Source organism: Thrips palmi, unplaced genomic scaffold (assembly GCF_012932325.1).
Source record: "Thrips palmi isolate BJ-2018 unplaced genomic scaffold, TpBJ-2018v1 HiC_scaffold_10, whole genome shotgun sequence".
Lineage (NCBI taxonomy): Eukaryota > Metazoa > Arthropoda > Insecta > Thysanoptera > Thripidae > Thrips > Thrips palmi.
The window spans coordinates 2,528,737-2,556,342 of record NW_023144621.1 but is presented as its reverse complement, the minus strand read 5'-3'; the positions used below and the strand labels follow the sequence as shown (position 1 = coordinate 2,556,342).

Genomic DNA, 27,606 nt, shown 5'->3' with positions numbered 1-27,606 from the left:
CGTCGCTTTTCCTTGCAACAGCGAGGACGCCACTGCCAGTTGCCACCCCTGCGTCGTCATCCAAATGAACTGGTTGAGTTTGGTGCTTCGCACATTCTGCACGCCCTTTACTTGCGCACCTAGCAAGACACCGCTTCTGTAGAACCGAATCTGGATCTGTCACTTGCAGAGGTTTCATTGCACAACGTTCCTCTACAGGCGATAATTTGTTTACCGCACGTAAGCAAGCCTCATTATAGTGAGCAGAGTGTAATTGTAGTTTGAGTAAAGTGTACACTCTAAATCCAGGTGGGAGGTTGATCCATCGCTGTCAACCATTCGTCGCGCAGACAGCATCTCTGTTCTTGCACAATTTTTGTACTTGATAAATTTACCCGGACCATGTGGCCGTTTGTTTTTGCACAGTACTTCCGTTACTTGCATGTATACAATCGCCTTCAGAGTTCAAGATTTGACTTCTATCTGCTGTTGAAAATTCATTGGCAGCCGAGCTAGTGCAGCTACTCTGTGCATGAGCGAGTTTTAACCATGTCAGAGTTTTAAGTGGTTTGTTTTACCAGCGAAAGCACTGAAAATTGAATGGCCGGACACATGGCAGAATTCTGGCGTGACAGGAAATTCACGCCGAAATACGGCATGACGTGTGCGTCACGCCGCCACCTGCGTCACGTTAGGAAATTCACGCCAAAACTTGGCGTCAATTTCTGAGTCACGCCGATTTTTGGTATGACTTTTCTGCCATGCCGTTTTCTTGGCGTGACACTTAATTCACGCCCCTGCAGCAGCACGAACACTCCAAATTGAAAGGCGGTAATATTTCCACCCTTTTGTGGCAGTACTTTTTTTAAAGGCGGGCTCCAGATTTTACCGCCTTTGGGAAGGCGGTATAAGGGAGGGTGGGGCAGTTTGAAACAGGGGCAGTTTGAAACAAACACCAATATTAAAGCAATGAGGGCTGCCGAAGGAAATGTGAGTGTGCACAATCTTCTATTTTCATGATCTTACTGATTTGCGATCGACACGGTCGCCAACGGTGCACTTAAGTGGCCTTGAAAACAAGGTGAAACTTCGGTACCATTGAAATTGGCCTAAACTTAAATTTCTAAGTCACGGGAGTTTCCGTCTGGGTTTCGCTAGTAAGCAATCATCTCCCGCGCACTTACTTCATCTTTTAGTACCATATTAGACAAACGTAACGCACCCTCGGACACTGACGTAGCCCTCACCAAGTCCGGCGGGGAGCAGCACAATTGGAATGGTGCCCTCTGGGGCAGTTTGAAACAGAAGTGGATGGGGCAGTTTGAAACAGCAATATCACCAGAAAAACCGTTTTATATTATGGAAAGCGAGCATAATGATGGAAGTTCGTAATTCCAGATGGCATCAATGAAGACATTGTATGTTTGACCCGTGACTTGCATCAAAATGCAACATTTATAGACTATTGCATGTTGTGAACTTTGCGGGCAGGAAAAGGCCTTCATTTCAACTCCAAAACAGTAATGTGTGTTAACAACTTTTCTTCGTCTCTTTAAGACGAATCCATTGCCATACAAATTTTCGAAAAATTCGCATTTTGAAAAATATGCTTTTTTGGCTTTTTAATTATTATTAAAAATGTTTAAAAAGTTCGTCAAAATGTCAGCACTTGCATGGCAACGTCTTTTTGAGTCTACTTGAATCTATTTGAGTTGTGTACGCGGCTCTTCTTGGCCCGTGTTGACTTCCATACAGCTGTTTCAAACTGCCCCATCGCTGTTTCAAACTGCCCCGGCCTGGGGCAGTTTGAAACAGATGCAAGGGTTGGAGTTTCACCTTATTATTAACGTTGAACGAACTTGTAAGCGTCTGCGGGCGTTTTCTAGTCTAGATAATGAGTCATTCTATCAATCTAGTGCAAACACGCAGCATATAGACCAACAGTACGATTATAATAACGAAATTCCAAATTCTGTTTCAAACTGCCCCACCCTCCCTTAAAGAACAATCCTCGCCCACACTCGACCCGGTTGGCGCGAGACGTCATTGCCCAAAACTAGAAGAAACTGAATAATATTGATATGCATGCGCAGTCACAGGCGTCCATTTTCTTTCTGCAACTTGTTTTGTTAACGCGACGAGTGACTGCGAATATCTGATATTGTTATGGGCAGTTACGGGTCGGCTGTACGCACGACATAGGCAGTATTCGCAGTTAGAGGCCTACAAAAACAAAAGCAGAACTAACCTGAAAATCATAGACAAAAGGGCCGCCGTCGGTTCGCGTTTTTGTCCAATATCCATAAATATAATCAAGTTTCCTCTGGTTTTGTGAGATGGCGACCTTTTGCCAACTGTGTCGTGCGTGGGCGAAGATTGTTTGCTATCATCCAAGCTACAGTGAAAGTGCGTGTAAAATGAGAAAACCGTCAAAACTTCATAAGTTTAACACATCTGTGCTCTACCAAGCCCAGTTTACCAGTGCAGAAAGCTTCAAGATTTGATGCTATCTGTTTTGGGTGACTCAACCTGTTGGCCATATTTATCTTCTGAGCAGCAGTTTCACTGCTATGCACTCAATCATGATTCATGTGAGTACATCTGACCTCAAGAAAACTGAATGACAGCGGCTATGCTGCAAGTATGGACCTCTTAGTTTATGAGCGTCACAACTGTCGTTAGGAGTCCCCTGTGGGCCTGACAACCTACACCGGTAATTAGACAAGTTTTCTATTGATTTTGTCATAATCAATCATAATCTAGTAATTTATCCAATCTGCCATGAATCCACACATTACCTAGGATAAATTAACAATTTTGGATTCAGCGAGACATTTAAATCTGACCACAATGGTACAGTGCAGGCGGTAAATCAAACAACTGCCTTTTGATGAGCGGAATTTATGGCTTGTGTTTGGCGGTAATTTAGGTACTCCCTCTGACTGGCGGTACTGATTCAATGTTTTAATAACTGATGGAATAGTTGTGGCGGTAAATGAAAGTACCGCCTTTGATTGGTGGTAATGATGGCATGTATAAGGCGGTAATTTCAATACCGCCTTTTTTGATACATTTGTACCGCCTTTCAATTTGGAGTGAAGTCACGCCGATAGATTTTCAGTGAGTAATTTGACATTAACGTGTAAACCACCATACTATTCGTCTCCTGTCGTAAAACTTCATAATCGGAGTTCCTTACCGATTTTGACTCGAGGGGTGAATTACTCACCGTTCTGGTGTACTCAAAAGTACACGATTACGGATGAATACACCTTACTAATCTCAGAAATTTCAAATTTTTAAACGTTTTAAGAGGCTTTATTTATCGGTTTAGATGACAAACAACAGCATATCATAAAATCGGAGAATCCTGCTCCTTTAACACGTGAGTACACGTAGGCAAATCTGTACACATAAGTACAGTAGTGATTCACCCCTCGTTTTGACGACACCAAATGATTTAGCAATTACGTGAAAAGAACCATATACTTTGTCTCCTGTCCTACTCCACAATCAGAATTCCTAACTCGTCTTGATTAGCCCTACACCACCGTACACCTGTTTCACCGAAACCCAGGGTTTACTGACTACACACAGATTGCCGTGAGACGGAATGCGACACGAATTGAACGTCTGCACACTCCTAAGCCTTAATTATAAGATACGACCCCATGTACCAAATTAAATGAAACGTGGACATAGAACGCACAATCTGTGAAAAAAACAACGAAACAACAGCTTAGCACATTGAACTATCAACGACCGACGCAATACCATACATATTTGTTAGGACGTTACATCACCCAACCTGCGTGTTTCCTCTCACATAGAAATACAGTACACCCAACCTCATGATCGAATATCACAATAAACATAATCAGACCTTATTACGGCAAAACGCCGAAAGTAGACGAAAACTAACTGCGTGAAAACAAGTGCTTTACGTTCAAACTCTTACACTGAAATTCGAAGGGTGAGACATCTGACCGATTTTCGGTGATACAAAAAGTATGACCGAAAAACGGCCATACACAAATGTATGGCCGTAAAAGGGTCATACTTAAACGTATGACCAAAAAACGGTCAGACATCAGCGAGACTGGCTGTTGTTTAGCTTGGGGATATATCAGCCTTTACCTGTGATACACTATCAAGTATGACCGTTTTTCGGTCATACATCGAAGTATGACCTTTTTTCGGTCTTACATTTCAGTAAGACCGTTATAGCGGTCAGAAGTCTCACCTTTCTATTTTCAGTGTTTATGTGCGTGCCAGAAGAAGGAATCTAGAAATGATTGACGCCATTGAGACGTCAGGGAACGGAGCCAACCGAATTTTCGTCAAAAATGCAACATACGAGATACGCTTTTAGTGACAAGGAACGGGGGGGATGCGATCAGTGCTCGCATTGGCGCGCTCGTTGTCTTCGCCTGCCCGACCTGTCCGGCCCAAGAGGGCATAAGGGGTGAGGTGTGAGTGCGTTTCACCGAAAAAATATCACAGAAATTCCTATCTTGAAGTTGATTTATGGTTCTCAGGGTTGACGCTTAAAATCTTAAGGAGCATTTGAAGCATTTGGAAAGATACAAACTATTAAATTTGTTATGCAAATAATTTTTTTTAAAATTAACAAGTATTTCATGACAAGTGTTATAACAAGCTAATTTTCGTTGTAATGCCTAAAATATTTTGTAAGGTTTTTAGAGTGTTCTAATTGAGGCGAGAGTTACTTCAATAGGCTGCACAAGTTGCGATATCATTATTTTTTGCTTGCGTGTGAGCTGGCGTATCCAACCAGCCGGGTTGAACGAAAATTCAATTGGCAGGTGCGCTATCCCTAAATTGCCAATCTCAACTGAAAATGCTCTTAATGATTCGTACTTATAACATTGCAAAGAGAACAAGCAGGTCAACGTGGGGTCGGGACGAGGTCGAGGGATGCCATTTTGACGTCTAAATAATGATATCCCTTGGCATCAGTTTGACTTCATTTGAATTTCATTTTGACTTGCTGTTCTCCGTGGGATGGAAAACATCGTGCGATAACTCATTTTCAAATGATCGCGTGCCAGATCTCGGCCAGTTTCAGTAGGAGCACAGGGCACAAATCCACTAAACTGAATTCCATCAGACTCAGCGCAGTAAAATACTACCCTCCAGACTGTCTAACGCACCGCCTCATGCCAAACTCGAAACTCCGTCAATTCATGAACATGAAAAGGCCTAAACGCGTTTGACGGGGCGATACTATTGAATCGTACTGCTTTGCATTCCGTGGTTCGCGAGGAAAGGCCCACGTTGCTGACGCTATCTCTACATCTCTACCTAGCTGTTTTCCTGGTTTTGTTTAGTTTTCTTTGGCGAGCCCCTCGCCGCCCACACACTCCCCTCACATCGAGATAAAGCGCTCCCCGCGTACCGAAATGGAAGAAAGAACAGACCTCGCCCCCTGTCCGCCCCTGCTCCGAGGCCCCGAGTTCGATTCGCCGCACTCGGACGCCACCACTCCGTCGTAGCGCAGCGACGGAACGCGAGGGCCGCTTTCTGAGCGGACGAACGCGGGACTGACAGGCCCCTTCGACATGGTCTGGTCCGCCACTGCGTTCTGCGCGCTTGCAGTGGCGTGCAGCGCGCGTGCGTCGCTCTCGCCACCCAGCCTGGACGCGCCCCCCGAGGCCCTGTGCGCGCTGTCGCTGGTTCCGCCCCTGCTCGCCCGCAGCCCGCACCCCCGCCTGTTCGTGGTGGGCGCCGTGCCCTGGGTGGGCCCCTTCTTGGCCCGCCTGCCCGCCGCGGCGGCAGTCACCCTCCTGCCCGTCGACGACGACCTCTGGCGCGACGAGACGAGCCGCATGACCAAGGAGGACGCCGTCGTCATGGTGGTGGCGGACTCCGTGGCCGCCCTAGTGGACGCCGTGCCCGTTAACACCATCCCCGGCCTCACCAGGGTCATCATGTGGGCGACGGTCCAGAACGGCAGTGACGTGTCGGCGTACGCCGGCAGCCTGGCCTGGAAGTGCGTCATCCACTCGCTGCTCGTCTTGACTGCGGCCAACGGCACCAGCACCGTTTACAGCAACCCTTGCAACTGCGGCGACCTGTACCTGGCCAAGGTCAAGGAGGTGAACCGGTGGGACTGGCAGCGCGGCTGGCAGCGGCCGGACAGGCCCTCGATACACGTGTGCGTGAAAAGGCCGCGGGGCGGCCGCCACGCCGCGCTCCTCTACCCGTTCTACTTCACGGCCCAGCTGACGCGATGGGCCGACACCACCGAGCGGGAGCTAAGTGACTTTTCCAAGTATCATCACGTTTTCTTGACAGCACGCAGAATGGGCGAGAACGAGTCCTTCTTCAACTTCTACGAATCGTCGTGCCGCGTTGACATTCTGGCGAGCCCCACCATGGTGAGCTCCGCCTACCCCCTGTGCTCCTTCCCCTGGGACATGAAGCGCGCGTTCGCCATGGTGCCCAGGGGGTTCCAGGGCCGGCGGCGCGGGGGCACCCTGGTCGAGCTGGCGTCCGTGTTCTCGGTGAGCTTGTGGTTGTCGACGGCCGTGTCCGCCCTCGCGGTGGCCGTGGCCTTGTTCGCGTCCGCGGGCCGCCGGTCGGTCGCGGCTGGCGCCTTGGCTGGCGCCGTCAAGGCCGTTATGCAGGCGTCCGCGCCGCTGCTCAGCCAATCCCTGCGCGGCATCGCCTCGATGCAGCGCCGCTTCCTCGGCGGCTGGGTTCTCGGCGGCGTCGTCCTGACCGCCTCGTACCAGGGCCAGCTGCTCAGCAAGCTGACGGTCGGCGAGCGCGCCGAGGACATCGACTCGGTGGACGAGCTCGCCAGCAGCAGGCTGCCCATCCTCATGCACAGCCCGGCCTACGCGGACCACTTCCAGCTGGACCACTTCGAGCTGGCCAACAGGGTCAGGTACACGGCGGACTCGGGCATGACCGTGGTCGACATCATCAAGCGCATCGCGGAGGCGCGCAACGCGTCCACGTTCGTGAGAGCAGTGTCCCTGGCGGAGGCGGCCACTCCGCCAGACGGTGTCCACTTGTTCTCGCTGCCCATGGAGCAGTCCATGACGTACTACTCCGTGGCGTGCGGCTCCAGGCTGCACAGGCGCTTGAAGAGGTTCCTGGGGCGCCGTCGCGCCGCGGGGTTCGACGAAAGGTGGCCGAGGGTGCACGCGACGGCGTCCGCGCTGAAGATGGGTGCACTGCCCTCCAGGAAGCCCTCGCCACTCAAGGTGGTGAACGTCTGGCCCGTGTTCCACATCCTCTTCTTGGGCTGTGGCACCGCCGGTCTCGTCTTTGGCCTGGAGCTGCTGATGAGAAGATCATGCCATTTCCGCGTCCCGCTGCCCCCCGCACTCTGAGCACGTCACTGACTTTTTGCTCAACTTGTCAGAACTTATGCAAGTAATTTGTGCAATCATACCACGTACTTCTCATTTCGTAAATTAGTTATACTTTGTCATAGTCATGCAACAAATTTTTATTGCAGATTTTCAGTATTCATTACTGCAAAATATATACAGTGCACTGTCAACATCTTATGATCGTTTTTATACGTATTACGATGGTTTTTCATCACGCATGAATATGCACATACGTAATATGCTTAATTTTTCATCGTATTACGCATGAATTGCATCGCATTACGCATGAATTTTATTGTAGTACGTATGTTCTCATTTCAACGTATGTTACGATGGCCCTTTTATCATAAGAATCTGAGGGTGTGGTTATTGCAGTTTGACGGTGCAGTGTTGAACTTTACTTCGAATGTAAATGTGACATGGGTTCACTATTGAAAGCCGATGAAACATAAACAAAAAAAATGAAGTCATTTGTAGAATTGCTTCGTATTATGAAGAAATGACTCGTATTGCGAAGGATTTTGCTTCATAATATGAAGCATTCACTCTTAAAACCTTGCAAAGAAAAGTTCTTTGCAGTACGAAGTGTTCTCCGGTATCCCTTGCGAACTTATTTCTTCGCATTGCAACAAAGTATAGTTCGTAAGTTGCGAAGAAAAAAGTTCGCAACGTTGCAAAGCATTTTCTTTGCACGTTGCAAAGTAATACTTCGCTATGCAAAGAAAATAGTTTGTAAGAGAGTTAGCCAAACAATGCCGGAGAATTCTGAGCAAGGTTTCTTGAGTGTTTCTTCGTAGATTTAGCAATGCCTTTATTTTTTTTACGAAGCGATTCTTCGTAGAGTTTTTACTGTGTACGACTATATCGACGACAGGTAGGCAGCGTAAATTTACGGTAACATACGAACAATTTAAGTGCATCACACACTGTCAGAAAACTCCGTAAAAATACGGAAATTTAACGGAGACTGTCCATTTTTTTTAACGGAGATCTCCGTTTTTTTGAATTATGGATTTTCTCCGTAAAAATATGGAAGTTATGTATGTAAATGAAATAGAAGCCTTACTTATCAAAAAGAACAGACTAATTCACGTTATCGATGGGTTGGGTGACCAACTGATTAGGTGCTCCAAGAGTGCGCCTTCCCTAAAGCGACCTCGCCTTTGGGTTTCCGTCCATTTATCCGATCCAAATGGCATGTGGTCAAGTGGATCTTCAAACAGTTTTGGAGAAAATCACTTTCGTCTAAAAGGACACTGTTTGCATTAACATCGAAGGTGGAAGGAGGGAAGTAAACCGTTAAAATGCGTTTATTTCTGAAAAAATGCGGTTCATCTCCGCAAAAATACGGAGAATCTCCGTAAAAATATGGAAAATTTACGGAGCCTCCATTCCCAAAATTAGAGTAACTTTCTCCGTAAATTTACGGACTTTTTTTCTGACAGTGCAGATCAAGACGCAGAAAAGAACCGACCGACAAAATCACCTACGCCTTTTCCGAAGTACTGAACAATGACACCTAACACACACGCTTTGCAGTACACAGTGGGCTGAGATTCGCATAACCGACATTTAATCCAGTTTTTCAAAGTTATTTTTTGCATCGGATTTGTACGAGATGGTGTTCGAAAAGGTTCAGTCTTCAAGAAAATGAACATACCAGCTAAATACACTAGCCGTATCACAGTGAAAATGGCACCTGAAAACTTTGTATTTTGAGGCTTTTGACGTTCCGCTTGTGGATCATAAAAATGACACCAATGCCGAAACGATTTTCGGCCAGCCACGTCGACGTATTTTTCGTCCCGGTTTTCAACGTGACCTCTTGTTTAGGTATCACACTCAACATGTGGACATTAACTAGACTCAATTTTTCCTCGGTGGCATGTGTTCACACCTATTTTAGAAACTAGTTAAATCTGCGAATTTAAGGTTTTTTCTTAATATTGAACTTGAGTTCCAAAACGACTCCTACTTGTTCCGACGGAGATCTCTACGCTTAAAGGTACATTGGTCCCTCCTCTAGTAGGGCCAACTTCAATCAAAGGCTCATCGAGGCTCCAACGGGAATGCGACGCGTCTAACCCCACCACTTTTTACATAAATTCACAGATTCTGTCCTTATATTTGTTCATAATCGAATATTTTTGCGTATTTCATCGGTGTTCATGGCATTGGAAGCCTTTTGCTTTCAATCTTCATTGTTTTCATGTAAAATCTGACGGTTTTTAAGAATTTGTTTCAAAAATAATTTTGAGTCAAAATTTATGTTTTTTTACGTTTTTTGTTAATTTTGATTTTAGAAGTACCCTGTTAGGTCTGCTTTCCTATTTTTGACCTGGACTCTGTTTTCAAATGGGAACTGATGGCAAAAAATAACTTTTTGAACACTTTTTGTCACCATGGCAAGATACACTACCCTGTACACTAAAATACGTTAGCAGATCGATAGAGCGTCTTAAGACGAATCGATCGGTACTAAATTGATAGCAAAAGTGCAACCCAGTCGGTCACAATCGAATTAAATGTCAGATTTTGCTTCGCCAGCCCACTGAGCAGTGGTGCGGCGTGCATCTCAAAAATAGTTCGCGGGACTTCAGACTTTCGCTAGGTCGACCTAATGCGACATTCATAAACGCTAACGCAGCATCTGCTTTGTAATTACGAAGAAAATGAAGGCACTGCAGAATTGCTTCGTAGCATTTCTTCGAAGATTTCACAATGGCTTCGGTTTTTTTTTCGCATTTCGAAGCGATACGAAACAAAAAGCATTCTCACTGCAGATTACTTGACGACTAGTAGGTAGACAGGCTGCTTTACATTCCGCACATAGGGCACCTACGCGCAAGTCTTTTATTCTTCCGACGTGAGGACTTAAGGTGACAAACCTGCACATTAACTCAAAAAACACTCATCATTATTCCAGGCGCATTGACTTTTTCAGTCCAAACGAATAGGGATTGCTTGTGACATCCTGAATCGAAGGCTCAGGACGCCTCGGCCGTAGTCCCAGTTGGGGGTGAGGCTACTTTTTGGCCCGCAGGAAAACAACTTGTGCCACTGAAGTTCTGAGTTCCGAAGAAAAAGGGATAAATATAATTGACGAGTTGCCTTTGTTGTTTTATTTCTTCAGTGCTCACAAGACACAGACAGACACTCTTAAAACACCATTCACAACAGTAAGATACATAGTATACAACAGGTATCCACTCTGAAAATAATCTGCACTGCAACAAGTAGACTTAAAACAAGAAGGCCATGCTATTGATTCTAACCACTGCGTCTTATAAAATAAAGGGTGGGCTCAAAACTTTCTACACCACGACTTGCATGTAAATCGAAACGGTAATACTTGGATGTATCCGCAGTGTTCGAATTCGAGACCACACTGTGATGCAATCAGCCTGAATCACTGCACACGGAAAAAAGTGTAGTTAAGGGTAAGGTTGGGGAAGAAAATTACAGGGTAAGAAAAGTACAACCCTTGTGGAGCTGATATTTTGACTTTTAGCCATCCCTCGACTAGTGATTTCAACTTAACATGAAAATCTGAGTGTGACGACACTTTTGAGATGTCATGGACTGGAACAGTAGGCCACAAGAGGGGTGTACTTTTTTACCCCTCACTTTTCTTCCCCATCCTATCCCTACAGCAACTAGGATTTTGGTGCCAAATGCCTAACAGTCTTATCGAAAAGGAACCAACCAGGGGTATTTAGTTACAAATACTAGACTGTCTAGTTAATCTCTATCCAGTAAAAGTAACCAGATTTTTGGTTGCATTCTCGGAGGCACCGCATTACGAAACTTCAGATCACTAAAATGTTTTGCAAGCGTGATTTAACAGCTACTGCAACAGGTCAAATATCTACTAGTTTCACTGCAAAGACAATGGTGATCTACTTATACAGTACAATATCTATTACAGAGCTGTTAAAGCGATGGTGCTGTCCTTTGCACCAACCAATTTTCCTCCCTGTTCTTCAGCAGCTTACAAACTCAAACACAGGTACAGACAAGGTACAGAAATCTTCGACCCAGACTGAACAACGCTTGAAGTCATAGACGACACCTTACACCTTCATGGTTTTCTTCATTTCTGTGTTTATATGGCCACATAGCAGTCTACCCTGTTGTGATAACTGTGAGTACATTTTGAATTCGGAAACCAACAGGCACCTGCTTAACACCTAATTATGTGGTTTGCAAGTTTAGGAACCTATTCAACGAGAGAAGGGGATTAGAAGCTAGTGCCAGCAAAAGTTCTTTGTATCATCGCTAAGAATGACACCGCCATGCCCGCATGGGGCCTCGGGACAAGTGGATGAGGACGCAAGCTCCATGGAGGCGCTGAAAACGCTGCACTTGTTGAAGAGGTAAGAGGAATCTAAAGAATCACGTGCATGGCGTGAAACTGAAACTCATAATCTGTGCTTTGGTAATCAAGACCAAAACGTTTTCGGAAATAGAGCTCTCATTTTTTGATTTGACCCGCTTCGTGTTAGGATTTCTCCAGCAACAACATCAAGTGCCGCCGGCCCTCTCACCACTCTCCTCGAGCTGTGGCAGCGAATCATTTCGACGAGTGGCAGCCATGGCGTCCTGCAGCGAGTGCTGTATTGGCTGCGGGGAAACAAGGTACACACTGCTAATCCAAGTGTGGACCAGGTCCACGCTAGGTAGCGTGGACCACGATGGTCCACGCTAGGAAACGTTGACCACGAATGGTCCACGCCTCACAGCGTTGAAATCCTCATAGGCCGGTCACACTTCCGGACCATCCGTGGTCAACGCTTGTCGGTGTTATCTCTGCGGAGTAACGCGCGCCACCTTACCTATTGTCTGCTTTTCCTCGTGTGTCGCTCGCAGGTGACGCTTGCGGCGGGTGTACTTTTCTTCTTGTTGGAAATAGTTGATATCGCCATAGCACCATCGATGCAGAGAGCCAAGTTCCCCGTGCGAATTCTCCTCGCCGTTTACTCGTGTGCCTGCGCCCAGTTCACCTTCATACACCGATCTCACCTATTTCAAGAGTCGTTGGAGAGCCTCATCTTTCTCACTGACATTATAGAACGGCATGGAATGCCCGACTCAAAAGTAAGAAAAATTGCACACTAAATGCTTATGAGCTTTTAATACTTAAGAATTGACGTAGTATTTTGGTGCAGATGTAACTTGTTTACAAATATTAAATTGTATGCAAATTTGGAACTCTTTAGTAAATACTTAATCACAATATGTAAACAACGGTACCTGTATATGTTCTACATATGTATTGATTTGTACATATGCACAAATGTGGCAAGAGTTGTGGACAATGAAAGTACATAAACGTTGAAAGTGTGAACTTTAACAGTTCTATCTGCAATAAGCCCTTGGCTTCACTACACTTTGACGCAAACTGGACGAGGGTAAGGGAGAGTGGGGTAATTCCGGACGCTTTTTTTCTTTTTGGTCTTTGAGCTTGAATATGCTTCTTGGGTCAAATGTTATCACAGGAGAGTAAAGTATGGACCTTTACCTTCAAAATGATATACATGAAAGCCAAATCTCAGCAACGGTTAGGGAGATATAGGCGCCTAACAAAAGCCCTGCACGTGTCCGGAATTGCCCCAGCCTGGGGTAATTCCGGACGACCTATGGGGCAATTCCGGACGACCTTTAAATTTGACACTACTCGAGCTTACTTTCGCTTGTTTTGATGTGAGGCATGCTTTTAGAAGGCGTAAAAGGACATTTGCTGCGAACTGAAGTATTTGATTATTACTCAAAGCATATTATAAGGAACAGTTTCTATCAAAATCACTAAATTGACAATACTGTCTTGAGTAAAGCTCTTAAACATAGCTGCAATGCTATTTTTCCTTCTTTCTTTATCCTTCTTAACGGTGGAGATGCATGTCCACAATTATGAACCCACCACCTAAACATTATGCGGGAAATTGAAGAAAATAACCCCTCTTGTCCGGATTTACCCTACAGGTAGTGAAAACCTTTGATGTTCAATTGTAAGAAAATGGCGAGCCATACGAGCACTCCCGAAACGCCAAAGTAAAGTCCAATGACCATATAATATGATAAAATTTTAGTCCTGGGACTGAACTTGACGGTAAGGTGCGATAAGTACATGGATATACGAGGGAAAGATGCAGCTTTTGCCTATTTTTGATGGTACTCAAATTTCGTGAAGCGACCACAGCCAAACGGTTTGACCTGCTACCTTAGCGATTTGGAATTATCATTTTTAACTGATTATCTTCCTCTGTTAGGCGGGCTTTTGAGTTATCTTCACTCAAACCCAGTGAAAATCGAAGTGTCCGGAATTACCCCGTGTCCGGAATTACCCCACTCTCCCTTAGCTCAATTTACGCGGGCTAAGCCTGCACTTTCACACTGTTATTGCATAATTGGTAATGAAAAAGTTATTGCATTATAAATGCCATAAATATTGTACTGAATTATCACATTAATGTGATAATCTGGCCCAAAACGTTAACAAAATAAGTTTTTTGACACGATAATTTTTCATTGCGGCCACAGATGCGGTTATCTGAGGGAATCACATAAGCCTTTCTATCACTGCTAGTTGTATGGAACTTATCACATTAGAAATATCAGTGTTCCGATGATCCGAGTCGCACCGTTCTGGATTCAAACTGCTTGCCTTAAGGGGGCAATACACTGAAAATGGCCAAACACTGACTTGTGCGATTGCTTCTATACGCGTTGTTGAGCGTTGTTCAAACTTTTCACGTGTCAAGACCTTACAAAATGAAGCATTTTAAGCCCAGAATGGCGTCGATCGGACGTCAGGGAGCGGAGCAGCGCCCAATGGGTCATTCCATGCCAACTCGACAGGGCTCGGACCGACACCTTGTCGGAGGCCATCGCCATAGTGGGCGATTGTTGGCCTTATGGTACCATTTGAAGACCCCAACTCAGTTTTTCGAAATCTGCACCGGGCTCCGAACTACGGCCTGATGAAGTTTTTCACATATACATGACGACATGGGTGCACTAAAATGCAATTATCTCGGCAACTGTTCGTCGTATCTCAAATCCGAGACCACCGTTGGAAAGAGGAGAAAAAACTACACAAAAAAAATTTTTTTTGGATTTTTTTCGAAAAAAAATGTGAAACTTCAAAAAAGGTGTAACTTTGACAGTGTGATATCTCAAAAACCCATATTTTAAAATCTCTCAAAAAATTCCAAAATCTTCCTTTATTTATCATCTAAAAGAAAAGCTCAACCACCCAAAGTATTATTCTTCGTTTGGGAGAACGAGCAATTCGCGTGAACCCCTGCATACCCCTTTTTCCCTATTTTTCCCCTTAAGTGGTGCGCCGGCGTGGCTAGGGCCACCCCTCACACCCTGGCACTGGCGGAGGTGCTGCCCTTCCTCGTGGAATACCGAACCACAAACCGGGTACTTTCAATTATGGTAAAGCGCCTGCCAGGTAGGCAGTGGGAGCCACGCAGCGCAGCCCGGTCTGACGGGCAGGCCTACCTCCCAGGCGCCCTGTTCTCAAAGCTAGGTTTACAGTGTCCGCGTCAGCCAGCACTGTCTAGTTTGTCGTGTCAGAATGGTTCAAGGCTTCTTTAGTTCTTAAAAATGATACAATATTTTTAATACTTTTCTTTAATAAGGATTTCACATACAGTATGACCTCAAATACACTAATTCAAGAAATATTTTGGTCTTCTAATATCAAATATACAAACACTGTTATCATTATGATTATGGTTACAATTTGGACTGCAGCTTAGCAGACGCTGCTTTAGAATCTCTAGCAAGAATCTTCACAGTTTGTCCTTTATTTTGAAACTTGGGACTCACAAGTTTCAAAATGTCTTGTAAGCTCACTGTTAGAATGTCATCTGTAAAATGATAGGCATATGGCTTGCCTGCAGATTCAAGTAATTGCAAACAAAATGTTTCAGTTTGAATATCTGAGTCTGAAACACATCCTAAAGCCCAATGGTCTCCATTACTAAAGGTAACAAAGCCATGCACATCTTCAAACTCCAATTCAAACTCCTTGGTTGATACGTTCCTCACTTCAAAGTAATTTTGGTGGGGGAACCTCCGGATGGCCACCTCTGCTGCTGGGTAGTTTGGTATAACACTGTGGTGAGATTTAATCCCATCTATTTCAAAAGCGGTATCAAACCTTACTTTCAAATCTGCTGCATGCTTTTGAATCTCTTCGGTTGGGACCCATACCACAGTTACGCCTTTAATGTTGGCGTGAACCCATTCATACAAGGTAGGTTTACGCCAGACCGCGTCTTGTCGTAACAGGCTTCGCGATGTCTCGCTGCCTGTTCCTCCAATCCACGCCTGGCGTACCTACCTTGGCCTGCGGCGCTAGCGTGCCTGCGGCAGGCAATGGCTTGTCCGTTGTCGGTTATTTTTTAACTTGTTGAATGCTGGGGGGCTCACTGTTAGGGCCGAGGTTTCATCAGCCCCCTGATGTACAGAACCTGAAGTACAATGTTCATCCCCCTGAGATGCTCGGGCCGTTCAAGTGCTACTCCACGTAGCACCTTCGTTCCTGGATCATGCCATGTCGGTAACATTCATCCCTGCACATGTCAGGGGTCCCGGGCGACGTGGTGGGGGCCTGCTGCAGCCCGCCGCCGGCGGAGTGGGGGTGTTTCCCGCCTCCCCGCGCCCCGCGCACCCCAGCTCCAGTCCCGCTGGCCCGGCAGCGTGTAGTCAACAGCCAAGCCGCCTGCCTACGCATAACGCGTTGGCCTAGTGGTTAGGCGAGTCTCACATCCACCCCAAGGTCTCCGTTCAAAGGTCCCATGCCCATCGTGCCAATCCATTTTCCTCCTTGGTTGAACGAGTTGAAAGAGGTGGGGGAAAGGAGGAGGCGGGGAGGGTATAAAAAGTGGTGAGAAACGCATCATTTCAGCGGTACAAACCTTTTTTTCAAAACCCCTGTGCATTTTTAAATTTTGGTTGGGCCCTATACCACAGTTAGCCTTTAATGGGGGGGTGAACCCACTCTGGAAGGTAGGGGGTCGGCCGCGTCTTGTGCAAAGGTTGCGATGTCTCCTCCTTTTCCCCCAATCCCCCTGGCGTACCACCTGGTCCGCTATCGTGCCTGCGGTTACGTAATCTTGTCCGAATGTCGGTTTTTTCAACTTTGAATGCGGGGGCTCCGCCCCCCAGACCCCCCTTCTCCAAGACAGAAGTGGTCTATCTGCAGAAATCTCTATATTTCGCCGTTTTTTAGGTGTTTTTCGCCTATAAAAACTGAACCAGTTGAGCTAGGATGGTGAAATTTCGCGTGTGCCGAGCCAAGGACATACCTAAGAAGTGTGCAAAATCTCACCGAGATCGGCCGAGCCGTTCAGGAGGAGTAGTGCGGACAGACAGACCGACAGACCGACAGACAGACCGACAGACAGACAGACAGACAAAACTTTTCAACCCCACTGGAGTAACAGGCTTCGCTATCGCTCAGCCAAAAAAAGTGACAAGGGTCAAGATCGTGTTATCTGTAGATAAAACAACTCTATTTACAATGTAGGGGGGTCTGGGGGGAGCCCCCCAGCATTCAACAAGTTAAAAAATAACCGACAACGGACAAGCCATTGCCTGCCGCAGGCAGGCTAGCGCCGCAGGCCAAGGTAGGTACGCCAGGCGTGGATTGGAGGAACAGGCAGCGAGACATCGCGAAGCCTGTTACGACAAGACGCGGTCTGGCGTAAACCTACCTTGTTTAACTTGTTGAATGCTGGGGGGCTCCGCCCCCCAGACCCCCCTACATTCTAAATAGAGTTGTTTTATCTACAGATAACACGATCTTGACCCTTGTCACTTTTTACTTGTCGAGGCTGGGGGCTCCGCCCCCAGACCCCCCTTTCTCCAAGACAGAAGTGGTCTATCTGCAGAAATCTCTATTTTTCGCCGTTTTTTAGGTGTTTTTCGCCTATAAAAACTGAACCAGTTGAGCTAGGATGGTGAAATTTTGCGTGTGCCGAGCCAAGGACATACCCAAAAAGTGTGCAAAATCTCACCCAGATCGGCCGAGCCGTTCAGGAGGAGTAGTGCGGACAGACAGACCGACAGACAGACCGACAGACAGACAAAACTTTTCAACCCCACTGGAGTAACAGGCTTCGCTATCGCTCAGACAATAACAGGCTTCGCTATCGCTCAGCCAAAAAGGCTAATGCTGAAGTGATTTGCCTGTCATTGGGTTTCAGGCGCAAACAATGTAGCATGACAATGTGCTTTATCATGCCACCTATGCCGTCACAAGACGATTTGCCATGACTTGTGGCGAAGAAGTGCCATTCAGCAGATACACCAAAATCTCGCTCATGGAACCAAATATTAGCAACAGCAAATTTGTTCTTATACTGACCTGCACACCCATCAGAAAAATAGATAATTTTTTTCACATCAATCTTTAACTCATCCCGTATGAATGCTACTAATCGTCTTTGAAAAACATGGACCGCTGTAGTACTATGATCCATATGATCAGATATTGGAGAAAATTAACTTCAATTTCCCCTTTTTCATTTTAATAATGAATGACACAGGGATGGATTGTAGCTTGTTTGTTGTTGAAGTACCAACCTTGCGAACTAGACTGAACAACAAATGAAAAATTTTCTGCGAAATCTAAGTTAACAACTACGTGTCCAACTTCTAAATTCTCGATCACTGTTTTCTTGTAATGAGCTTGCTGTTTTGCAATAAAATCATGGGTTATCAATTTTTCCAATTGTATAATAAATTCAGAGACAAAATCTTCAGCAGTTTTGGTGACAGACAGAATTGTACCTCTATCTGTAGATTCCCATTGATTATAAGTTACATGGGAAACCATTTCTGAATCAAAGTAGACCTCTATTTTCTCTTGGAGATTGATCTGGGTGGGGCAGTTGGCACATCTACGGAAATAACAATCAACTTGAGGATCGCACAAAGTAATGATTTTCTGCAGTCTTTTAGAGTGTCAACCCAGCTTCTTTTAGATTGGCTCTCAACATGAGGAGAGGATTTTGATGATGGGTACAAACGCAGATAACATGAGTCCCGGAGCACCAGCAAGAACGCACTCCTTCGGTCTCAACTCCAACTTTACCGGCTGACAATATATTGTCAGGGAATTTTTCACAAAACTTTGTATGCAGGTTTCCAAGGGTAGAATATCAGTCTTTTGCTCTTCTTAACTCGCAGTCCCCTTTTCTCTCCAGATACAAGTAGGTTTCGCCAGACCGCGTCTTGTCGTAACAGGCTTCGCGATATCTCGCTGCCTGTTCCTCCAATCCACGCCTGGCGTACCTACCTTGGCCTGCGGCGCTAGCCTGCCTGCGGCAGGCAATGCTTGTCCGTTGTCGTTATTTTTTAACTTGTTGAATGCTGGGGGGCTCCGCCCCCCAGACCCCCCTACATTCTAATAGAGTTGTTTTATCTACAGATAACACGATCTTGACCCTTGTCACTTTTTAACTTGTCGAGGCTGGGGGGCTCCGCCCCAAGACCCCCCTTTCTCCAAGACAGAAGTGGTCTATCTGCAGAAAACTCTATTTTTTCGCCGTTTTTATCGGTGTTTTTCGCCTATAAAAACTGAACCAGTTGAGCTAGGATGGTGAAATTTTGCGTGTGCCGACCCAGGACATACCCAAAAAGTGTGCAAAATCTCACCCAGATCGGCCGACCGTTCAGGAGGAGTAGTGCGGACAGACAGACCGACAGACAGACCGACAGACAGACAACACTTTCACCCCCTGGAGTAACAGGCTTCGCTATCGCTCAGACAATAACAGGCTTCGCTATCGCTCAGCCAAAAAGGCTAATGCTGAGTGATTTGCCTGTCATTGGGTTTCAGGCGCAAACAATGTAGCATGACAATGTGCTTTATCATGCCACCTATGCCGTCACAAGACGATTTGCCATGCTTGTGGCGAAGAAGTGCCATTCAGCAGATACCCCAAAATCTCGCTCATGGAACCAAATATTAGCAACAGCAAATTTGTTCTTATACTGACCTGCACACCCATCAGAAAAATAGATAATTTTTTTCACATCATCTTTAACTCATCCCGTATGAATGCTACTAATCGTCTTTGAAAAACATGGACCGCTGTAGTACTATGATCCATATGATAGATATTGGAGAAAAAATTAACTTCAATTTCCCCTTTTTCATTTTTATAATGAATGACACAGGATGGATTGTAGCTTGTTTGTTGTTGAAGTACCAACCTTGCGAACTAGACTGAACAAAAAATGAAAAATTTTCTGCGAATCTAAGTTAACACTACGTGCAACTTCTAAATTCTCGATCACTGTTTTCTTGTAATGAGCTTGCTGTTTTGCAATAAAATCAGGGGTTTATCAATTTTTCCAATTGTATATAATTCAGAGACAAAATCTTCAGCAGTTTTGGTGACAGACAGATTGTACCTCTATCTGTAGATTCCCATTGATTATAAGTTACATGGGAAACCATTTCTGAATCAAAGTAGACCTCTATTTTCTCTTGGAGATTGATCTGGGTGGGGCAGTTGGCACATCTACGGAAATAACAATAAACTTGAGGATCAGCACAAAGTAATGATTTTCTGCAGTCTTCTAGAGTGTCAACCCAGCTTCTTTTAGATTGGCGCTTCTAACATGAGGAGAGGATTTTGATGATGGGTACAAACGCAGATAACATGAGTCCCGGAGCACCAGCAAGAACGCACTCCTTCGGTCTCAACTCACAAAATTACCGGCTGACAATATTTTGTCAGGGAATTCTTCACAAACTTTGTATGCAGGTTTCCAAGGGTAGAATATCAGTCTTTTGCTCTTCTTAACTCGCAGTCCATTTTCTCTCACAGATACAAGGTAGGTTTACGCCAGACCGCGTCTTGTCGTAACAGGCTTCGCGATGTCTCGCTGCCTGTTCCTCCAATCCACGCCTGGCGTACCTACCTTGGCCTGCGGCGCTAGCCTGCCTGCGGCAGGCAATGGCTTGTCCGTTGTCGGTTATTTTTTAACTTGTTGAATGCTGGGGGGCTCCGCCCCCCAGACCCCCCTACATTCTAAATAGAGTTGTTTTATCTACAGATAACACGATCTTGACCCTTGTCACTTTTTAACTTGTCGAGGCTGGGGGGCTCCGCCCCCAGACCCCCCTTTCTCCAAGACAGAAGTGGTCTATCTGCAGAAAACTCTATTTCGCCGTTTTTTCGGTGTTTTTCGCCTATAAAACTGAACCAGTTGAGCTAGGATGGTGAAATTTCGCGTGTGCCGAGCCAAGGACATACCCAACAAGTGTGCAAATCTCACCGAGATCGGCCGAGCCGTTCAGGAGGAGTAGTGCGGACAGACATACCGACAGACGACAGAAGACCGACAGACAACCGAAGCAGTCCACAGACAGACGTCAGACAAAACTTTTCAACCCCACTGGAGTAACAGGCTTCGCTATCGCTCAGCCAATGACATCCTTTGACCCGGGCAGTGGTCGGCTTATGTCATCTCTTAAATAGAATTCCTTAACAAGTCTGATAGTCTCATCAGACAGCCCACGACCAGGTTTTGGTTCAAAAGATGGTAGGACCCCTTTAACTTTAACAAGACGCTTGGTTTTTCTGGCCATGGTAACAGCGAAAGTTTCTGTGATCTGGGAGTGCGTCCAGCTCTGGGGTAAAACTGAGAGAGCTAGGATCTTCTTAGATGAGTCAGTCTGTTCCTGAACATAATCTTGAAGTTGTTTGATGACCTCATTGAAGTCCTCTGATTTGCGGTCTTCCATGGAAATTCCTGGGCAATACAGTGTGAGAGCAGCCTTGACTTTTGCTACGACCTTTTCACCATAAGATTTTCTTTTTCTCAACTTGGCTTCCGATACTGGAGAAAATCCTAGAGCTGAAAGCCAAGTGTTCAGCCCATCAATCTTTTCTAAGAATGGTTCATCTGTTGGTTGTGCTTGTCCAGTGGTGTCGTTGTTGCTCGTACTGGATGGTGTGGAAGGTGGAGCTGGCGGCAGGGATGAACCAACACTTGGAGATGAAGTCACAGGTTCTCGAACAGCATTTATCTTCTTCAATTCGTTCTCCGCATTTGAGATCTTAGAAAAAATATCTATTTTGCATTTCACACATAGTTTTTTTCCTGGAATTAGATATAAATCCACTAGCTTTGCCCTGTATCTTAATTCCAGAGTTATTGCAAACAAATTAGAGGAGGCAGACTTCCTTTTTTTTTTGGTGGTTCGTTGTCTTTTGCTTCATCTTTATGATATTATAAAGGATCACAACAACGCTTTTCAAAGAAAGGAAACTTGGTAACAAACCAAGCAAGATGGGACGTACACACAAATTTCACAGACTTCTTGCATCCACTTCGTATTCTCAAAAGCCTCCGACTCTCATCAAGAAGCTTGTCTCTGGGCATAAGTTCACCAGAACAAACACCAATTCTTGGATCATGTGCCAAATGGTGAAGAAAGCACTTTGCACTGGGAGCCATATTGACAAGAGGGAATACCCTACAAGAGAGAACAAATGACCCAAACAGACCCAAAACAAGGTTTAGAAATACATACCACAGCAAAACATTCACAAAGATTCTACGATCCCCCACAGGCCTAGGCAACGGCGGCAACTGCCGTGTTGACGTCCAAAACAGTCCCAGAGACCCCTCCGCTCTCCAGTATTGCCAACTTCGGAATATTGTTATGGGTCATTCTACAGAAATGTTACAATTTGATGTCCCTGCCCCTTTGTGACGAAACGGTTCGTCCTAGAAAGACGCGGTTTGCGCGGTGAGATGGTGCTTTTTGTGCTTCAAAATGATCCACTATTGGGTTTGAAAGTTTCTGAGGTTTTCAGATGGCTGTGGCCTCCGGAAGGTGCAAAATGTAAACTCCGTGGCTGTCCCGATGCGTAGTTCACTAAGTTTGCGCCTCTCGTATGTCTAAACGAGACGCAGGACAATCATTCCCGACGGCTCTATTTGCTAAGGCACTTTTATACTTTAACTTAATCCCACTGACTTTAGTAAAAAGTTTGAAGCTTTGTGCCTGCACAGAATTAACTTTTGTCCCGAAGTTTTTACTTCCCTAAAATCCACATGTGCACTGTAACGAGTTTGGCACTACAGGAGACAAACGGGAAGTCACAGCCTCAATCTGAAGACTGCAATGGATTCCGGATGAAAAAACACATCTAGCCACCAAGTTTGAAGGATGTGAGTCCAATGGCTAGCATCTAATTGGTACCCAAATTTCAAAAAGGGGGTCGCGTATTTTTTTTGTATGTAAACTCCGTACCCGATTTGCCACGGATCCCCTGTGCGTCAAACTTTCGAATTGTGGATAAAAACAATGCTTTGGTGGTCCTTTAGTCAGCTGTGTATGCGCGTTCTACTGTTCCAACTCATACGGCTGCAATCCAGGTATTTGCTTCAAAATGTAAACTCCGTAGGCGTCAATTTATGTAAACTCCGAAGACATTTCCCCTATGATTTCAGTGGAGAAAAATTTTTTTCTCGAAAAGTGTGACGCTTGATATCGTTTCGCATTCTGCATGCCGAAACAAGAAAAACAAGCCCAATATGAATGAAATCGGACAACTTTTATTTTTTCACGGTTCTAACTGCGAAATTGTAACATTTCTGTAGAATGACCCATATTTAAAGCAGGCTTGCCAAACGCCTGCCAATTGCCTGGGCCCGATCCCGCAGTTTACCATCCCCCGACAGAGGGCAGCACCGTTGGCAGCGCTAGGGAAGGGCGCGCCTGGGAGGTAGGCCTGCCCGTCAGACCGGGCTGCGCTGCGTGGCTCCCACTGCCGACCTGGCAGGCGCTTTACCATAATTGAAAGTACCCGGTTTGTGGTTCGGTATTCCACGAGGAAGGGCAGCACCTCCGCCAGTGCCAGGGTGTGAGGGGTGGCCTTAGCCACGCCGGCGCACCACTTAAGGGGAAAAATAGGGAAAAAGGGGTATGCAGGGGTTCACGCGAATTGCTCGTTCTCCCAAACGAAGAATAATACTTTGGGTGGTTGAGCTTTTCTTTTAGATGATAAATAAAGGAAGATTTTGGAATTTTTTGAGAGATTTTAAAATATGGGTTTTTGAGATATCACACTGTCAAAGTTACACCTTTTTTGAAGTTTCACATTTTTTTTCGAAAAAAATCAAAAAAATTTTTTTTTTGTAGTCTTTTCTCCTCTTTCCAACGGTGGTCTCGGATTTGAGATACGACGAACGGTTGCCGAGATAATTGCATTTTAGTGCACCCATGTCGTCATGTATGTGAAAAACTTCATCAGGCCGTAGTTCGGAGCCCGGTGCAGATTTCGAAAAACTGAGTTGGGGTCTTCAAATGGTACCATAAGGCCAACAATCGCCCACTATGGCGATGGCCTCCGACAAGGTGTCGGTCCGAGCCCTGTCGAGTTGGCATGGAATGACCCCAATCAAAGTTTCGTCGAAAATCGAACTGGCGGGCGTCCCTCAGTCCGCAAAAATAAAGATATCTCGACCCCGTTTGCGCCAAAATGTAGGTAATTAAAGCGGCTTTAGCGCAAACTAGGATTATGAACATCGAACAATCAAAAGTACAAAATTTTACGAAAAAACCTGTTTTGATCATTTTTGCAAAATCCTCAAAAAGTGTTTTTGGATGAAATTTTGTACTTCCGGTTGCTCGATGTTTATTATCCTAGTTTGCGCTATAGCCGCTTCAATTTCCTACATTTTGGCGCAAACGGGGTCGAGATATCTTCATTTTTGCGGACTGAGGGACGCCCGCCAGTTCGACTTTTGACGAAAATTTGATTGGGCGCTGCTCCGCTCCCTGACGTCCGATCGATGCCATTCTGGGCTTAAAATGCTTCTTTTTGTAAGGTCTTGACACATGAAAAGTTTGAACAACGCTCAACAACGCGTATGGAAGCAATAGCACAAGTCAGTTTTTGGCCATTTTCAGTGTATTGCCCCCTTAATCATGCGAGTTGAAATAACGAGCACTGCGGTTCCAAGCTACCACACGGGTCATCTATTTAGGCTATTTATTTATTGCAGTAATCAGTGCAGTGTCCCGTTATCTCTATTTTATTAATTATTGCCTTTTAAACCGCAGGTGCGCTTAAGGCGTACGGCCAAACAACTGAGGCAACTTCTATGGTTCTACTTTGTTTATGCAATGACCTTGGAGTTGGTCATGACCATCGCCTTCGTGGTTATTCGGCAAAACTTCCCGGAGGTGGTTGCCGAGACAGTGCTGTCATCACGCGAAACCGTGGTACCACGTAGTGTGAAAACTAGTGCGTTGGAATTGCGTATTGACATTATAATTTTTCGCGTGGGAATTAAATGGGTGGAGGGACTGAATCTTCGATTGAAGGCGCGCTGTCAACTCCCCAAGTTAATGTCTCAAGTGGCAAGTGTATAACTCTGTTGAATTTCATCAGATCAACTGGGATACCACTTTTGAAACAGAAGAAAAGACGAGATTGATGTCGTGGCTCCGTTGGGGTGTTTTCCCCCTCCAGTGGTGTTCTGCTCTTGTAAACAACTGCGCAATGCATACGTTAGTGTTGTTCCTTTTGACAGTGTACACTGTCTCTTCGGACGTCTGGAACGGCATAGGGTTGGCCGTGCAGGTAATACTTCTTTCTTTCTTTAGTCATTTCATATTTGCGCTTCTTAAAGCTGAAGTTGCAGGCAGGTGGATGCACGCCCTTGTGGCTGGGAGCACAGAGGTCCGTGACGGACACTTTGCTCAAGCTGGACAGGGCCGTGTTCGACATGATGCCTCACCTGCTCGTGGTGACTATCGTCCTCCCGCTCCTGAGCACCGTCGAGGTTCGTTCTGACTACGGTGGTACCCCTTTCTGTCGAATAAAAACGCAAGGGTTTGCGTGAAATTATTTCCAATTTCCCTGAAGTGTGTATCAAATTATTGACTGTTAAGTAACGATGCAAATAGGATACTTTCGTTGCACTTGTGTCAAATTTTGCCTGAAAGTCCCATACCAATTCACGCCCTTCCTAAGGGTATTTAACGATTCACGTCCTTGAAGGGGTGTTGTTCTTAAGGGGGTAGTTTTCATGCCTTTGTTTTACCAGTGAGTCCACTGTAACGGTGGCAGTGCACAGTGCACGGAGAAAATAATTTGTTTTACCAACGAAAATAAACCTTGATTATAGGATAGCAAAAAATAAGTTGTTTGGTGTACTATCAATTTGTTGTCAGAACGAACACCTTGCTCTTACGACAAGTAACTCGTGAGGAGTACAAACATGTGACTTTTTTCATTTTTAAGATATTTAGTCGACAGTATCGTTCGTTGCCAGAATTAAATGTTCGTTCTGACAACAAATTGATAGCACACCTAACCCCCTTTTTTTTCCCTGTCCCATCATTTTTGTTGATCCATGTATCCGTGTGGACTGCATGGGAGTGCCGCGAGGGCTTTGACTCGGACCGCTGTCCGCAAGGTGGTGGCGAGCGGCATGCGCGCCGAGCTCTTCTCGGTGGGCACGGCGCCGCTCGTCTTCACGCTCTTCATGCCGCTGTGCCTGACCGGCGACACGCTCATGGCGGCGCGGCGCGGCGTGTCCTGGCGCGCCTACAGCGGGCCGTGGCTGGAGGAGCGGCCCCGGCAGCGCCTGCTCCGCCTGGGCCTCATGCAGGCCACCATGGGGCGCGGCGCCATGGTGCGCGGACGCGGCATCGGCAACCTGGACCGCAGGGCGTTCTACAGGGCGCTCAAGTCGTGGTTCAGCTTCCTGCAAGTGCTCATCAACCTGCTAGGATGACTACCTTAGAGTCAAATAAAATTCATTTACGTGACTCGTTGTGGTGTGGAGTGTGCAGTCTTTGAATCGGGAGTTCACGAGTTCATCGAAACCCTAAAAGAATCGCGAAAAGAATTCAACGCTGATTTCAAGTATACCCTCATTCCAGGAACGTGATATCACGTTCAAACGAATGTGGCAAAATGTCACCTTCCTTTGAGCATTGTGTCACATTCGTTTGAATGTGAATCAGCCATAAATTAGCTTATTCACGTTCAAACGAACGTGACACAATGCTCAAAGGAACGTGACATTTTGTCACATTCGTTTCAACGTTTCACCGAGCGTTTCACGTTCCAGGAATGTGAGTGTAATTTGCTCTGGTCTTGGATACAGACCAACCCCCCTGAGCAATCATCACGAAAGATTTTCAAAATTATCAAACTGTTTTTGGATTCTGAGTAATATTTCTGCGTAATATTTTTCTTTCGCACGAGTTAAAGGAAACATTTTGAGCCTGCTAATCCCGCCTCTCCAATCAAGGTACTTTAAATGAAGAAAATGTAACAAATTTTCTGAAAACCTGCTGATTTGAAATAAACTCTGAGAATTCTGGTATGTTGTGCTGGAGCACTCCCTCAAGACTCCTGGCAATATTTAGACGGGCTACTAAGCCCTAAACGTTCTTTAACTGGTGAAAAATTAGAAGGCTGTGATCAGGCGCCGCGTAGGTAGGCAACCCATCGTTCATTGCTTCAGCAACACAACCAGCGCCTCGGAAAAAAAGTAATTTTCACACCAAATAGAATGCAGCAAAGACCATTGGGCACCGGGCATCTGTTTCTTAGACCCATCGCAACGTTCCGTATGAATTTGAAACAAATCTGAGGTGGTCGAACATTTTCGCCGCAAAAAAGCTAATGGTTTTTTTCACGTTTTTGGCAAAAAAATTAAAAAGGGCCAAACTCGGGTGTTGTGCTATGGCACGCCCTTAAGGCTCCTGACAAAATTTAGAGGGCCATTGGGGCTATAAACTGTCTTTTTCTGGCGAAAAAGTGGAATGCCCTGAGCATGCGCCGCGGAGGTTGACAACCCATCGTCCACAGCCTCTTCACTGCTGCAGAAGGGCGTGTCATCACGGAAAAACTTGTTTTTTGTTGCGCCCAGCACCACGAAGCAGCGGGTGGAAACTCTATTGCCGAAATAGGCATGCAGAGGTGTTTTGTTCACGCTAGATCTCTGGATCCAAGAGAGATGGGTAAAATCCGCGGGCATATTTGGAATCCTCATAAAATTTCACGTGGCGTAGGGTATGTTTTATGACGAGGGTTGAGGAGATAATCGATTACATTGCCAAAGGAAAATAAAAATTGAGCAAAATAACGTTTTGTGACAAGGATCGAAACGTTGCATTGTTCTGCTGTGTTCCTTAATGCAAGAGAACGGGACCTCGTAGGGTAATTCACTGGCCATTTTCAGAATCCTGAAG

General features: G+C 45.7%; 1 protein-coding gene across 1 annotated transcript; it reads left to right on the top strand.

Annotated features, from left to right (window-relative positions):
- The first annotated feature begins 5 nt into the window (after positions 1 to 5).
- Positions 6 to 26,138, top strand: LOC117654364. The gene is made up of 8 exons (XM_034400965.1): positions 6 to 72; positions 11,562 to 11,722; positions 11,852 to 11,984; positions 12,216 to 12,443; positions 24,457 to 24,618; positions 24,788 to 24,979; positions 25,041 to 25,181; positions 25,818 to 26,138. The coding sequence occupies exons 2-8, from the start codon at positions 11,631 to 11,633 to the stop codon at positions 26,136 to 26,138; spliced, it is 1,269 nt and encodes a 422-aa protein (XP_034256856.1). The 5' UTR covers positions 6 to 72; positions 11,562 to 11,630.
- Positions 26,139 to 27,606: the final 1,468 nt, after the last annotated feature.

Coding starts and splice junctions, on each gene's coding strand:
- LOC117654364 (XM_034400965.1), top strand. CDS start 11,631: ATGACACCGCCATGCCCGCATGGGGCCTCGGGACAAGTGGATGAGGAC. Junction 11,723..11,851: donor ACGCTGCACTTGTTGAAGAG/GTAAGAGGAATC, acceptor GCTTCGTGTTAG/GATTTCTCCAGCAACAACAT. Junction 24,980..25,040: donor GCATAGGGTTGGCCGTGCAG/GTAATACTTCTT, acceptor CTGAAGTTGCAG/GCAGGTGGATGCACGCCCTT.